The following is a 16,625-nucleotide window of genomic DNA, read 5'->3' on the forward strand; positions in this document are numbered from 1 at the left end:
AGCTGGTCCCGGTGGAGGTTCGAGTCCTCCCTCTGGCATGTGTGTTTGTCCTTAGAATAATTTAGGTTACGTAGTGTGTAAGCTTAGGGACTGATGACCTTAGCAGTTAAGTCCCATAAGATTTCACACACATTTGAACATTTTTTGTATTCATATGATACCGGCTACAAATTGAAAGTAAGAGCAACAGCATTTGCAGAAGAACACGGAAACAGAGCAGCCGAGCGTCATTTCGGCCCTTCAAAAACAGAAAAATACCATTCGCGATTGGTGGGCTAGTAAAGAAGAACTGAAAGAAAGGAGGAAGTCTAAATGTGAAAATACAGGAGTGAATGCAAAATGGCCAAAACTAGAAGACGACGATTTTCAGTGACTTTGGAGGTCAGTTCAGTTTTATAAAATAAGAATTTTTATTTAGTCTGGCTTCGCAATCTAATAATAAAAATAGTAAAATGTTATTTAAAAAGCTGCTTAAAAATTAAACTACGTTGTATAGTCCGTAGCATCTTACAATCCATAAAATACAGTCTGTCATTCTTTTTACCAGGCTGGATGCTTACGAACATAAAATCCTAGTAAGTTTTGGCGTTATGTTAAATCAGTAAACGGATCGAAGCAATCTCTCAAGCCACTCTGTGACCATAAAGGCACTGAAACGAACGATGACACGGTAAAGCCCAAAATATTAAACGTCTTCTTTCAAAACTGTTTCAGAGAGGACGATTACTTTGTAGTTCACTCATTAAATAGTGGCACCTATGACAAGATGATAGATATCGAAACACATCAGCAAGCAACTAAAATCGTTCAACAGAGGAAATACTACTGGACTTGACGGGTTACCAATTCGGTTCTACACAAAGTTCCCTATCTTCTAGCAGCAGTATACCGTAAGCTGTAAGGTAGCCCTTATTTTCGAATAAGAGAACATTTTACTTTACTTCCAATTTTGCTATCTATCTTATCTTAGAAGAAAGATTAAGGAAAGGCAAACCTACGTTTCTAGCATTTGTAGATTTAGAGAAAGCTTTTGACAATGTTGACTGGAGTACTCTCTTTCAAATTCTAAAGGTAGCAGGGAGCGAAAGGCTATTTACAATTTGTACAGACACCAGATGGCAGTTATAAGAGTAGAGGTGCATGAAAGGGAAGCAGTGTTTGGGAAGGGAATGAGACAGGGTTGTAGCCTCGCCCCCATGTTATTCAATCTGTATATTGAGCAAGCAGTAAAGGAAACAAAAAAACAAAAAATTCGGAGTAGGTATTAAAATCCATGGAGAAGAAGTAAAAACTTTGAGGTTTGCCGATGACATTGTAATTGTGTCAGAGACAGCAAAGGATTTGGAAGAGCAGTTGAACGGAATGGACAGTGTCTTGAATGGAGGATATAAGATGAACATCAACAAAAGCAAAACGAGGATAATGGAATGTAGTCGAATTAAGTCGGATGATGCTGAGGGGATTAGATTAGGAAATGGGACGCTTAAAGTAGTAAAGGAGTTTTGCTATTTGGGGAGCAAAATAGCTGATGATGGTCGCAGTAGAGAGGATATAAAATGTAGACTAGCAATGGCATGGAAAGCGTTTCTGAAGAGGAGAAATTTGTTAACATCGAGTATAGATTTAAGTGTCAGGAAGTCGTTTCTGAAAGTTTCTGTATGGAGTGTAGCCATGTATGGAAATGGAAGATGGACGATAAATAGTTTAGATTAGAAGAGAATAGAAGCTTTCGAAATGTGGTGCTACAGAAGAAGCTGAAGATTAGATGGGTAGATGACATAACTAATGAGGAGGTATTGAATAGAATTGGGGAGAAGAGGAGTTGGTGGCACAACTTGACGAGAAGAAGGGACCGGTTGGTAGGAGATATTCTGAGGCATCAAAGGATCACTAATTTAGCATTGGAGGGCAGTGTGGAGGGTAAAAGTCGTAGAGGGAGACCAAGAGATGAATACATCAAACAGATTCAGAAGGATGTAGGTTGCAGTAGGTACTGGGAGACGAAGAACCTTGCACAGGATAGGGTAGCATGGAGCGCTGCATCAAATCAGTCTCAGGACTGAAGACCACAACAACAACAACAACAACCCACGAAGTGAATGTATCAGCGCTGCAGTGCGTACGGAGTAAGGAGCGAGCGGTAGGTTCCCAGGCTGGCTACAGAGGCGGTTGGCCATCTGGTGCTTTCGGAGGCAGTCAGATGAGGTGCCAATGCAGAAATCGCTCGTGATATCAGGAAAGAGACACGTAGTACATTTATTAAATATTTGTTGATAAAAGCTGCCTTTTGCCACTCAGACGTTAGGAGGAGTCTGAACGTCATAAATACTATCTTCCAGTAATTCTTCAATGGCAGAAACCTTGATATTAAAATATAAGTGAATAGCTTTGGCTTAAACGAAGATGTACGATCTTATACGGACCATACCGATTATATGCTCAAGTGACAGACTGGGCGCCATAGTCAGCATCCGTCGACGGGATGCCTTTCGACCTAGTCAAGGAGTAGACCATTCTCTCGTACCGTTAAGGGGGGTAGGACGCCAAACGGCCCGACTTGGAGCAGAGGAGTGATGACAGGACATTTTAATTTCCAGTGTCAATACTTTTACAAGTAAATTCATAAAACTTTGTCAGCATCACCAGGAAGGATTCAGGATTCACACTCATTGCAGTGGAAGTTCGAAAACATAACAAAATAATTTTTTTTACGTGTGAAATTTCATCGTTTTTTCACTTACTACTGGCTGCATTTGTTGCTACAGGTACACTTTTGCACAGCATACTGAAAGGTGGAGTGGCTACACTGAGTCACAGCGCCAGAGATCGCGCCAAAGAGTTTTATTCCGCCGCCTCCACTGGCAGTGCTTGTTCAGAAATGTGGTGGTTAGTGCTTTGCTGAGAGGATGTTGATAGCTGTACTATTTGAGGCCATGTTGTGTGCAAGTTGTTTTGATGGGCTAGACAGCAGATGTTGTTCGAGTGGAGATGTTGTAATGATCAGAATGTATTTTTAGTCAATATATATGAAGGTAAAAAACATTTTTTTATTATTTTTTTTTTTAATTTCCTAACTAACAATGCCTCTTGGTCACAGGTTCAGTCAACAAAGCATCTGGCTTGTGTTCATGTATTCGACTGTAATTCGGGTTTCTATGTGCAATTATACACTCCTGGAAATTGAAATAAGAACACCGTGAATTCATTGTCCCAGGAAGGGGAAACTTTATTGACACATTCCTGGGGTCAGATACATCACATGATCACACTGACAGAACCACAGGCACATAGACACAGGCAACAGAGCATGCACAATGTCGGCACTAGTACAGTGTATATCCACCTTTCGCAGCAATGCAGGCTGCTATTCTCCCATGGAGACGATCGTAGAGATGCTGGATGTAGTCCTGTGGAACGGCTTGCCATGCCATTTCCACCTGGCGCCTCAGCTGGACCAGCGTTCGTGCTGGACGTGCAGACCGCGTGAGACAACGCTTCATCCAGTCCCAAACATGCTCAATGGGGAACAGATCCGGAGATCTTGCTGGCCAGGGTAGTTGACTTACACCTTCTAGAGCACGTTGGGTGGCACGGGATACATGCGGACGTGCATTGTCCTGTTGGAACAGCAAGTTCCCTTGCCGGTCTAGGAATGGTAGAACGATGGGTTCGATGACGGTTTGGATGTACCGTGCACTATTCAGTGTCCCCTCGACGATCACCAGTGGTGTACGGCCAGTGTAGGAGATCGCTCCCCACACCATGATGCCGGGTGTTGGCCCTGTGTGCCTCGGTCGTATGCAGTCATGATTGTGGCGCTCACCTGCACGGCGCCAAACACGCATACGACCATCATTGGCACCAAGGCAGAAGCGACTCTCATCGCTGAAGACGACACGTCTCCATTCGTCCCTCCATTCACGCCTGTCGCGACACCACTGGAGGCGGGCTGCACGATGTTGGGGCGTGAGCGGAAGACGGCCTAACGGTGTGCGGGACCGTAGCCCAGCTTCATGGAGACGGTTGCGAATGGTATTCGCCGATACCCCAGGAGCAACAGTGTCCCTAATTTGCTGGGAAGTGGCGGTGCGGTCCCCTACGGCACTGCGTAGGATCCTACGGTCTTGGCGTGCATCCGTGCGTCGCTGCGGTCCGGTCCCAGGTCGACGGGCACGTGCACCTTCCGCCGACCACTGGCGACAACATCGATGTACTGTGGAGACCTCATGCCCCACGTGTTGAGCAATTCGCCGGTACGTCCACCCGGCCTGCCGCATGCCCACTATACGCCCTCGCTCAAAGTCCGTCAACTGCACATACGGTTCACGTCCACGCTGTCGCGGCATACTACCAGTGTTAAAGACTGCGATGGAGCTCCGTATGCCACGGCAAACTGGCTGACACTGACGCCGCTTTCACACTATACGGTTTTGACCGTACGGCAAAAAGCCGTACGGCTGTAGGTGTGAAGAAATGTATGGCGCCTTTCACATTATACGGCGACGGCAAAATGCCGCTGCCGTGCCGTGCTGCAGCCGTGTCTTGCCACTACAACAGACGGTCGCCGTACGGCAAGTTCGACAACAGTGGCCTACGTGACTAAGTGCATGCTTTCACACTGGACGGTTTTGAGCCGTACGGCGTCGACTAGTTCGTTGTAGTGTCGTTTTATTCATTTGTGTTTATTCTTGTTTACTGAAAAGTGTAGAAGAATGGATGAAATTGATACTGAACTTTTGATAACCTTGGTGGAAGTAAGACCTGTTCTGTGGGACAAAACTCTAGATGCGTATAGAGATCGTATTGCTACAAAGAATGCTTGGCGGGAAGTTTGCGTAGCACTGAAGCAAGATTTTGATGAGATGGAAGACAAAGATAAAAATGCGTTTGGTAAGTATTTATTTAATATATTAATATTACATTTAATACGTTTTAAACAGTTTTTATTTAACGTTATAAATTTTATTCTAAAAGTAAATCGTTTGTTTATAAGTAAATTACTGCTACCAGTCACGTTTTTTTTGTTTTGTTTATATTTTGCACGACGCGTTTCGGGAAATAATTCCCATCCTTAAGTGCGTTTTTCTCTAAGTTTTCATCATGTGTGGTGTCTTTTTATGTGTCAGGTCTTGCATTCTGTTTTCTTTACTGTAATTTATAAGAGAAACACGCACAAGACCTCACAAATAAAAAAACACTACACATAATGAAAACTTAGAGAAAAAAACGCACTTGAAGATCGGAATTATTTCCCGAAACGCGTCGTACAAAATATAAACAAAACGATTAAAAACGTGAGTGGTAGCAGTAATTTATTTATAAAGAAAACTATTTACTATACAGTCGCAGGCTTTCACAAACAATCTACAAAAAGGAAAAGGCTTGTTAATTTATATCTTTGACATCTGCCATGACACGCTTCCAGCATTTGTCATAAAATATTTACAAAGAGTGTTCCTTATGGCGTTGGCTGTCAGTCCTCCTCTTATGTTGGCATCTTGGGCTAAGTCTTCCAAACCAGTGAAGGATGTGGTGTCTTCAATTATAAATCCATCTCTCTGACGTACAAAATTGTGTAAAACAATGCAAGCTTTAACCATTTTTACTGCAAAATCTGGATGAACATTTAAAGGTCGGTGAAACAACCGCCACTTATTGGTGAGGATGCCAAAAGCACATTCCACATACCTCCTTGCTCTGCACAAACGGTAATTAAATACACGTTTCTCAACTGTCAAGTTTGTTCCCCCAAAAGGCCGGAGCAAATGCGTGTGTAGGCCAAATGCTGCGTCTCCCACGAAGAAGTAGGGTACTTTTGGACCTTCCGTACCAGGCAGACATTGGACGTCTGGAAATTCCAGGGAATTACTTTCTATTGACTTCCATAAACTGGACCGTCTGAACACTGAAGAGTCACAGTCTTTGCCATAACTTCCTACGTCGACATAAATGAACCTGTAGTTGGAATCCGCTACAGCCATCAGAACCACAGAAAAGTATTCTTTGTAATTGAAGTACATTGATCCGCTATTAAATGGGGCAGTAAGACGGATATGTTTTCCATCCACCGCTCCTAAGCAGTGGGGGAAATTAGCAGTACGTTCAAATCCAGCCGCTATTGATTCCCATACCTCTTTGGTCGGTCTTTGTATACATTCTTCCCGCAGTGATGACCAAATTGCTGTGCATACATCATTAACCACTTTACTTGCTGTAGAAATCCCAATTCTGTACTGGAAATGTAAGTCAGTGAAGGAACAACCGCTTGCCAGATACCTGAACAAAACGAAAAAAAATCAGTGACATTTAGTTTGCAGTGGACATTTTTTGTTACAGTTTTGCTTTTTTCTATACAAAATTAAAATGTTTTCATACAGTTTTGTTTTCTTTTGATGTAGGTATAGAAGTAATACGGAGGTGGACCAATCTACGAGACTCCTTTGTGAAGTCAAACATAAAAATTCAAGCTGCGAAAAAAAGTGGCTCAGCAGCAAAGAAAATGAAAAAGTATGTATATTCTGATCAGCTGCAGTTTCTAAAAAAGCTGTATGATGCTCGAGAGACGGAGGACAGTTTTCAATCGGAACGCACCGCCAGACTGGAAGAAGATATAGAAACGCAGGGCTCCGTCGAAAATACTGAGAATGTTTCTGGGCCATTTGATACAGCACCCACACAACAAACATCCAAAAGCGAGTGCCATACAAACAGAAAACATAGAAAACCTGATGCAATCGAAATGAAAATATTACGAGCTCTGGAAGAAGACAAACCTTGCAGCAAAATGTCATTTTTACTTAGTCTGAAGCCTCATCTGGAAAAATTTGATGAACAGGATTATCTTCAGTTTCAGATGGGAGTCCTCAAAGTTATAGAAAATATATATGAAAGGAGAAATATATTGACAGCTCAACCTCCTCCATTTACCCATTACACACCTCCCATGCCCTATAATAATAGATTTCAAGCTTATTCTTATTCACCTATGGAAAATGCTGCTCCAATATCCTCTTACCATACGCATCAGATTCGTCCTCCTCCAGCTGCACCAAACCCAACTACTTTTCTCGAACAACCATTACAGACTTCTCAAGGTCGCAGTTCTTATCAACGAATTAATAAAGTGCCACCACCATACCCTTCGCCTTCCACAAGTAGCCATGAAGGCCCACCATCAACAACGCAGTTCTACAACGTTTTTGCAGAGAGCCTGTCGCCACAAAGTGACAGTACAGTCAGTCCTGCTACAAACTCTTTGGTTTCAACTGCTGATATTGATATTGACTTTTCTACTTCATAATCTGAGCGTAATAAAAATGTAAAACACAAATAAATAAGTAAATAAACAGAACTAGTTTTTATGTATTAAATTACCTTAACGTGATAGCCAGCATTTGAACAGGTTGGATGCAATTGCGGAATTGTGTGTTTTGTCGTTGTAACACATCCTTTAGTTTTCTATGTAATTCGTCAAACGAGGTAATAGACATTCGGAAATAGTTAAAGAATTTATTTCCGTCGTTCCTCAAATCTTCAAAGAGTGTATAAAATAAACCCACTTCGTCTCTTCTCTGGTTAATGGGGTGTACCCACAAAAGACGACCTTTTCTTTTGCGGCGACGATGAAGCAACCACAAAGCAACAACTCGTTTACGGTTCATCTTGATACACACATTAAGCAAACTGAATAGACACCAACAACTGGTCACGTCAAAAAGCCGTGTAATGTGAAAGCAACACAGGCACGGCTAAAACTCGTACGGCTTTTTGCCGTACGGTCAAAACCGTATAGTGTGAAAGCGGCGTGACGGTGGCGGTGCACAAATGCTGCGCAGCTGGCGCCATTCGACGGCCAACACCGCGGTTCCTGGTGTGTCCGCTGTGCCGTGCGTGTGATCATTGCTTGTACAGCCCTCTCGCAGTGTCCGGAGCAAGTATGGTGGGTCTGACACACCGGTGTCAATGTGTTCTTTTTTCCATTTCCAGGAGTGTAGTATTTCAGTTTTATTTAATTAATTCAGTGTAAATGGTATTTAAAATATCTTGTCTTATTGAGTAAGAACCGTGCCAGATGTGTACGTTGATTCACACTTCCACACACAGAACAGTTACACTTGTGCTTTGTTGTTTCGAAGCTTTTATAGTTGCTGGGGACTTAATTCATTAATTGTGTTAACGGAAGTTTCCTTTCATTCTTTGTTATTATTCTATGCAGTCAGATTGCGTACTAATGCTAGTCAGGGCCAACCGGTTACGAGACAGCGTAACCGAACAGACAGCTACTAAATCAAAAAATTAAAATTATTTGCATTATATTTAATTAATCCCCCATGCACGAGGGTTGCCACGAGCATTGTTAGTTAGGAAATTAAAAAAAAAATTAAAAATGTTTTTTACCTTCATATATATTGACTAAAAATACACTCTGATCATAACAACATCTCCATTCGAACAACATCTGCTGTCTACCCCATTAAAACAACTGCACACGACATGGCCTCAAATAGTACAGCTATCAACATCCTCTGCCCGCATCTCGTGGTCGTGCGGTAGCGTTCTCGCTTCCCACACCCGGGTTCCCGGGTTCGATTCCCGGCGGGGTCAGGGATTTTCTCTGCCTCGTGATGGCTGGGTGTTGTGTGATGTCCTTAGGTTAGTTAGGTTTAAGTAGTTCTAAGTTCTAGGGCACTGATGACCATAGCTCTTAAGCCCCATAGTGCTCAGAGCCATTTGAACCATCAACATCCTCTCAGCAAAGCACTAACCACCACAACTTCTGATCAAGCACTGCCAGTGGAGGCGGCGGAATAAAACTCTTTGGCGCGATCTCTGGCGCTGCGACTCAGTGTAGCCACCTTTCAATACGTACCATACTTACAGGTGTATGAAACTCTAGAATTTATTTAATTTATGAAAAAAACGAATGATCTGTTGTATTTTAAACTTCATGTTTAGAAAAAACACAAATTTTCTAGTTAATTACCTCAATTTTTACCACAGTTTTTAATAAATTTGGAAAATTCTAGAGTTTCATACAAAAAAAAAAATGGTTCAAATGGCTCTGAGCACTATGGGACTTAACTTCTGAGGTCATCAGTCCCCTAGAACTTAGAACTACTTAAGCCTAACTAACCTAAGGACATCACACACATCCATGCCCGAGGCAGGATTCGAACTTGCGACCGTAGCGGTCGGGTGGTTCCATACTGTAGCGCCTAGAACCGCTCGGCCACACCGGCCGCTAGTTTCATACACCTTTAAGTATGGTTTGTATGCTGTGCAAAATTCATCGAACCATCTCTCTTACTTATGAAGAAAAGTGTACGTATACCAACAAATGCAGCCATTAGTAAGTGAAAAAAAATGATGAAATTTCACATGTAAAAAAAATTACTTCGATATGTTTTCGAACTTGCACTGCTATGAGTGTGAATTCTGAATCCTTCGTTTTCATGCTGACAAAGTTTTATGAATTTATTTGTAAAAGTATAGACAGTGAAAATTAATATGTCCTGTGTTGCCTCTCCGGCTCCAAGTCAGCCCGTTTGACGTCCTACCCCCTTTAATAGTTAGCTTATAAGTAATGTGAAAAATCCAGAACGAAATTTTCACTCTGCAGCGGAGTGTGCGCTGATGCGAAACTTCCTGGCAGATTAAAACTGTGTGCCGACCCGAGACTCGAACTCGGTACCTTTGCCTAGTTTCAGTGTAGAAATTTCACTTTACGGTGTTTCTTCAATAAATGCACCACTATGGCATCCTGTGTAATAATTATTTACACCAAAAACCTCTTCCAGCTTCACAACGTAAATCGTAGACAGCAGTATTGCACTTTCAGAATCCAACCGCATTCGGAAGGACGACGGTTCAAACCCGTGTCCGGCCACCCTGATTTAGATTTTCCGTGATTTCCCTCAATCGCTCCAGGCAAATGCTGGGATGGTTCCTTTGAAAGGGCACGGCCGACTTTCTTCCCTGTCCTTCGCTAATCCGATGAGACCGATGACCTCGCTGTTTGGCCTCTTCCTCCAAACAACCCAACCCCAACCAGAATCCAACGTCACTGCTACGACTCTGCAAGGGGAGATAAAACTACGAGAGCATCTCCAAATAACAGGCAGGAAGGATTCATGTGCGGCAGCTCACTAACTCTGTTGAAGGCCGGACTGGCTCAACTGTCGTAAAACGCGGGTGGGAGTGCGTGGCCACTAATACCGTATGCCCCCTTATACCACCACTGGATAAACTGAGACAATTCTGGAGGTTTAGTATGAGAGGAGGGAGAGGGGGGGGGGTTCTTGCAAGGTCCCTAGAGGACCGAAGCATTGCTAGTGACGAATAAATTACGGGTCATCGCTCAGACCCACAAATCTGTAGGCCTATTTCTCTGACGTCAGTGTGTTCTAGAATTTTGGAGCACGTTTTATGCTGACATATTGCAACATTTGTGGAGACCGAAAATGTCCTCTGTACGAATCACCATGAGTTCCAAAAATGAGTTCCAAAAATAGCGATAGTCTGAAACCTAGCCCACTGTGTTCTTTCTCGAGCCGCACAAAGCAGTAGATACAAGCGCTCAGGCAGATGTGTTGCAAGACTTCCAGAACACGTTCGATACGGTTTCGCTGACACCTAATGAAAAAAATACGAATGTACGGAATACCAGACAATCTTCGCCAGAGGTGCAGTTCTCACGTTGCGGTTGATAATGGAAAGAAGATAGAAGAAAAATCAAGAGAAGTTCATAGGATTTGTAGACCTGCGAAAAGCGTACGACGATGTAAAATGCTGTAAGACGTTCGAAATTTTGAGAAAGAAGGGAGCAAGCTGTAGGGAAAGATGGGTCATATACAGTCTGCACAAGAGCCAAAAAAGAACATAGAACTAGACGACCAACAACGAATTTCTCGGATTAAAAAGGATCTAATACAACGATGTAGTCGTTCGCCCCTGCCGTTCAATCTGTTCATTGAAGAAACAAGGCCAGAATAAAAGAAAGGTTTAAGATTGAGATTGAAATTCAAGGTGAAGGGATGTCAAGATAAGATTAGCTGATGGCATTGCTATGCTCAGTGACATTGATGAAGAATGACTGTATCTGCTGAATGGAATGAACAGTGTAATGAATGCAGAAGACAGATGGAGAGTCAAACGATGAAAGAGGAAAGTAATGAGAAGTAGCAGAAATGAGAACAGCGAGAAACTTAACATCAGAATTGCGGATCACGAGGGTAATGAATTCTGCTATCTATGCAGGAAAATAACTCATGATGGACCGCGCAAGGAGGACACAAAAAGCAGGCTAACACTGGAAAAAAGGTCATTTCTTGCCAAGAAAAATCTACTGGTATCAAGCATATGCCTTGATTTGAGTAAGACACTGTAGGTTTGGAGCACAGTGTGGTATGGTAGTGAAACACTGACTGTCGGAAAACGGGAACAGGAGGAATCGAGACATTTGAGATGTATGGCAGAGGAATATTGAAAATTTGGTGGCGTCGTAAGGCAAGAAACGATGAGATTCTCCGCAGAGTCGGCGATGAAAGTAATATGTAGGAAACACTGACAAGAAGAAGGCATGGTAGTGAAACATGGACTGTGGGAAAACCAGCAGAGAATCGAGGCATTTGAGATGTGGTATGACAGAAGCATTCTTCTGGCCACAAATGGCCCATCGGGACAATCCGACCGCCGTGTCATCCTCAGCTGAGGATGCGGATAGGACGGGCGTGTGGTCAGCACACCGCTCTCCCGGTCGTTACGGTGGTTTTCTGTGACCACAGCTGCTACTAATCGCTCGAGTAGCTCGTCAATTGGCATCACGAAAATTGGCAACAGCGCATGGCGGCCTGGATGGTCACCCATCCAAGTGCCGGCCACGTCCGACAGCGCTTAACTTCGGTGATCTGACGGGAACCGGTGTATCCACTGCGGCAAGGCCGTTGCCGGTATGGCAGAAGAATGTCGAAAATTAAGTGGCGTCGTAAGGCAAGGAATGATGAGATTCTTCGTAGAATTGGTGATGAAAGGTGTATATGGAATAATCTGACAAGAAGAAGGGACAGGAAGTAGGACATCTGTTAAGACATCACGGAATGACTTCCATGGTACTATCAGAGGGTGCTGTAGAGAGTAAGAATTGTAGAGGAAGACGGAGATTGGTGTACATCCAGCAAATAACTAAAGAAGTAGGTCTGAGATGAAGAGATTGGCACGGGAGATGAAGTCGTTTTGATTGGACAAAAGCGAGCAGTACAAATAATATGTGGTTCTTGAGGGTATTTTTGTTCTGTCGTTTTTTTAGGGGAGGGGGTACCATTGTCCACTCATCATGGTTTCCCCCTCCCCTAAGGAAAAAAAATCCATCGCTATTCCTTCTCTACTCTTAGACAGTACATAAATAAACAGAAACATAATTAAACAGAATTACACACATACAACAATCTAATTAAAAAAAACATGTTGTTGGTCAAAGACAAAATAGAGGAAAGGTTATGTTGGCAACACTATAAAACAGAAACCACAACACATACTTGAAGTACAAAAACAAACCGAATACAGTGGTGTGCATAAAAGGGTGTCGTGAAAAACATAAGAAATACATAGCGCAGCGGAAAATCTAAAAATTAGGCCAAAATTACCAGTGTCTAACACAGGAAAACAAAGATGTGCTAGCAGACGGCATTCCCCGATGCAAGCGAGAAATCAGACGAAAAATCACCGTAAGTACAAATCAACCTATTATTAACGAACTGTTTTTCGATCTAAAAGTAAATCAAAATTTAAATAACTTAATTACAGACCATGATGATGCCTTACCTCGGTAAAGTGAAACGCGTCTGCTGAAAAAAATTATGCATTTTTGTAGTTGCAACGACAGAACAAAAATACCCTCAATAATTATAAAGCAACTACGGACACTATGGTCACACAAATGAAGAAATAATATGTGGCGCTCGGCCACGGTTGTCACGTAGGTACCTCTTCAAGGAGATACGCAATTTCACTGTGCCGTCACAATGCATACATTCGGTAACGAAATTGGTCATTAATGATCCAGCACAATCTGAGAACAAGTAATGCACATATCCACAACACTATAGGGAAAAGTCACCTTTATTGCCGATTGTTAAGACTGTCATTGGCTCAGTGTGTAGCAACAAAAATTTTAGGTCATTTACCTAATTCCACAAGGCAAGTTTTAAATCCAATTTAAAATCCTTTGTCCTAAACATTTCCTTCTGTTCGATTGACGAATTTCTACTTCAGAACTAGCAGCCAGTGAAAAAGAACGTGTATCTGCATGAGTAATAAATAAGTCTTGATTAATGTCAACACTAGTAATGCATACGTATCTTGCAAACTGACTCGTTCCACATCATTCCGATAAAGGAATCGAATATATTTATAATTTTCGAATGTCGGGCCGAGTGGCCGAGCGGTTCTAGGCGCTACAGTCTGGAACCGCACCATCGCTACGGTCGCAGGTTCGAATCCTGCCTCGGGAATGGATGTGTGTGAGGTCCTTAGTTAGGTTTAAGTAGTTCTAAGTTCTAGGGGACTGATAACCTCATAAGTTAAGTCCCATAGTGCTCAGAGCCATTTGAACCATTTTCGATTATTCACTTTTGAGAGAGCGATTGAACTTGAGTAGTCATGATTTTTTCTTCTTTCTTCGTTCTTCCCAAATTCTCTTCATACGTTCACTGTATTCTCTCTTGCGCTCTTCCGACCATCTGTTTCCCGTTCTGTTCGGCGTATATGTTCTTGTTTAAGTGTGTGTTTCTGTATGATGTTTCTAAGCGGTTTTGTTTATGTTGTCTTGTGTCATCCCCAGTTCTTTAATGTCTTCTTGTGCTTCAGTGATCATCTTTGTCTTGTTTTTCCTCTTGTTTACTATCTTGTGAGCCTGCTTTTATTCATGCTACTGATATGTCCATAAAATTTCATCCTTCTCGTTCTAATGGTGTCTGTTATTGTTTCTACGTCTTTGCAAATCTCTCTAGTTGGCCTCTTAATCCAAATTCCTTCCCGAAACACTGGTCCATATATTTTTTCAGGATTTTTCTTTCCTGCTTTTCATTCACTCTGATCTTAGTATGACCATGAATCACTGTAGTTTCTGCAGCATAAAGTGCTTCTGGTAGGACTACTGTGATGTAATGCCTTAGTTTCGCATTGACAGAAATAGATGTTTTATTATAGCGTTTCCAAGTGAGCTTATATGCTTTTTGTAATCTGGAGATTCTCTCTTTATTGGCTATTAAGTTCAGTCCTTATGGTTGAATTATCTCTCCCAGATATCTGAAGTGGGCAACTTGGGCCACTTTCCCATCATGAGTGCTAATGGGGAGTTTATCTGCAGGTTTGTTTTCCATATACTGTATTCTCTCGTAGGAGATTTGTAGCCCAGTTTTCTGTGAGATTTCGTGTAGTTTTTCCAATGCAAGTTTGACTTCCTCCCTATTGTTCGTTAGATTGGCAAGATCTTCCGCGAAAGCCAGACATTTCACCCTAATTCTCTGCTCTTTTATGATCCCAAGCAATATATACTTTGTTTACTATCGACGAAAACGGTTGAGGCGCGGGAGGTGGGTTACGGACGCGGGGTAACAGGATATGCTTCGGGCGCAGGTAACGGCCGCCTGCCCTACAAATTAAGAGCCATCGTCCCGTTTTAACTTGGCGACTCTCAATGAGCCGACCGCAAGCCGACTTAGGGATCTCGGGAACAACAGAGATCCCGCTAGCAGGAAACGTCCGAGGCTGAGCAGATAGTAGGACTCGATCGAGTGCGACTGGTTCTAGGGGTAAGCATCAGCAACAAATTGCAACTGCAGTACTGTAGAAGAGGTGAAAGGCCGACCGACAGGTACTATAAAACCAACTGCAAGCGAATGTGTAACTTTTCCTCCCCCAAGTGTCAAAGACAGCGTACGATCGTGCATGGATGATCCGACTAAGAGAATGGTGTACTTCATTACTAGACAAACTGCTTACCCCGTATAACGGAGCTCTATTGATATTTGAATTTATCTTACAACAAGAAGGCAATGAAAACTTTATTTTATTAGGTCGCTGTAATATTTCGTCAGAATCAATTAAAAATTCGTCACAAATGGGAAAATGTTTATCTGAGTTAAATGATATATCTAGCTTCAGCACTAAATTATCAGTATAGACTTCATGTAAGAAAGTCTTTTTCACTCACTGTTATATTAATTTAATAGTTCTCTTTGTTAAAACACACTGATTTTAAGCTCTACCTAATGTTACTGATTAGCTTCTCCTTGAGAGGTACGGCAAGTTAAAAAAAGAGAGAGGGAGATATGTACGTGAGTACTATAATCCCATTCCCTCATATTCCATATTGAAGTCGGGGTACATGGGAAGGAAACAGTGGCGTTTTGTAGCACATGCGTTTCGGGACGGTTTTCTCCACTTATCACCAATACCGTGGACTTACAGATTTGTGTCGTGTGTGTTCGCTATGTGTCTATGCTATTAGCACCAGTTTTGTGTAGTGCCACGTTGTGTGGCACCACATTCTGTAACTATCCTTAATTTATGAGCATGAGCATAAATACAGAATTATAGAATTTGTTTATTGTTTATAATAACACTTTTATAAAATGTAACGAGCCGTTTTATGATTACAAGAAGGCGGAATCAGTTGCAATAGCAGTAAATAAACATTCGCCGTACGTAATACATTTATTAAAGTCGAGATCAGGCTGTGCTGTCTAGATGGTTCAAATGGCTCTGAGCACTATGGGACTTCACTTCTAAGGTCATCGGTCCCATAGAACTTAGACCGTAGCGGTCGCGCGGTTCCAGACTGTAGCGCCTAGAATCGCTCGGCCACCACGGCCGGCTGCTGTCTAGAGAATAGGGTCGTTCCTGATGGTCATAAGGAAACGATGAAAGACTTCAGTAGTACTGCTACTTGGTAAAATCAACTCTAGCTGAGTATTTACCAAGTAAGCGCTTCATGGCAACCTCACATTTCAGCAAGATAACGCCCACCCACACACGGTGAGAGTTTCTGCTGTTTGTCTTGATGCTTGACAAACCCTCTACCTTGGCCAGCAAGATCGCCGGATCTCCCCCGCCACCCACATGAGAACGTTCGGGACATTACGGAGGAAGAGATTACTATTTCACGCTCCGTCGACAACGAGGTCATTAGGGACGGAGCACAAGCTCGCATTAGGGGAAGATGGAGAAGAAAAGCGGCCGTGGCCTTTCGCAGGAACCATCCCGGCATTCGCCTTAAGCGATTCCGGCAAATCACGGAAAAACTAAATCAGCAACTGCCACATGGTCGCGTATACAAACAGTGATCCAATACTGCCAAATGTTTTTTATTCCAGTCTTTGATCACAATATCAATTCTTTAGACGATGGCCGGTTTCAATCCGTAATGACCACCCTCAGATCTTTTAGGACATGGTGTAAAAAATATCTGAGGATGGTCATTACGGACTGAAACCGGCCATCGTCTAAAGAATTGATATTGTGATCAAAGACTGGAATACAAAACATTAGACTAAATCAGGTTGGCCTGACGCGGGTTCGTACTGTCGTCCTCCCGAATGCGAGTCCGGTGTGCTCGGTGGGGCATT

General features: G+C 42.6%; 1 protein-coding gene and 1 pseudogene across 1 annotated transcript; one reads left to right on the forward strand and one right to left on the reverse strand.

Moving 5' to 3' along the window:
* Positions 1 to 4,712: 4,712 nt before the first annotated feature.
* Positions 4,713 to 7,300, forward strand: LOC124552306. The gene is made up of 2 exons (XM_047126580.1): positions 4,713 to 4,890; positions 6,399 to 7,300. The coding sequence occupies exons 1-2, from the start codon at positions 4,713 to 4,715 to the stop codon at positions 7,298 to 7,300; spliced, it is 1,080 nt and encodes a 359-aa protein (XP_046982536.1).
* Positions 7,301 to 11,829: 4,529 nt separating this feature from the next.
* On the reverse strand, positions 11,830 to 11,947 carry LOC124552867 (annotated as a pseudogene).
* Positions 11,948 to 16,625: the final 4,678 nt, after the last annotated feature.

The sequence above is a fragment of the Schistocerca americana genome, chromosome 10 (assembly GCF_021461395.2).
Source record: "Schistocerca americana isolate TAMUIC-IGC-003095 chromosome 10, iqSchAmer2.1, whole genome shotgun sequence".
Lineage (NCBI taxonomy): Eukaryota > Metazoa > Arthropoda > Insecta > Orthoptera > Acrididae > Schistocerca > Schistocerca americana.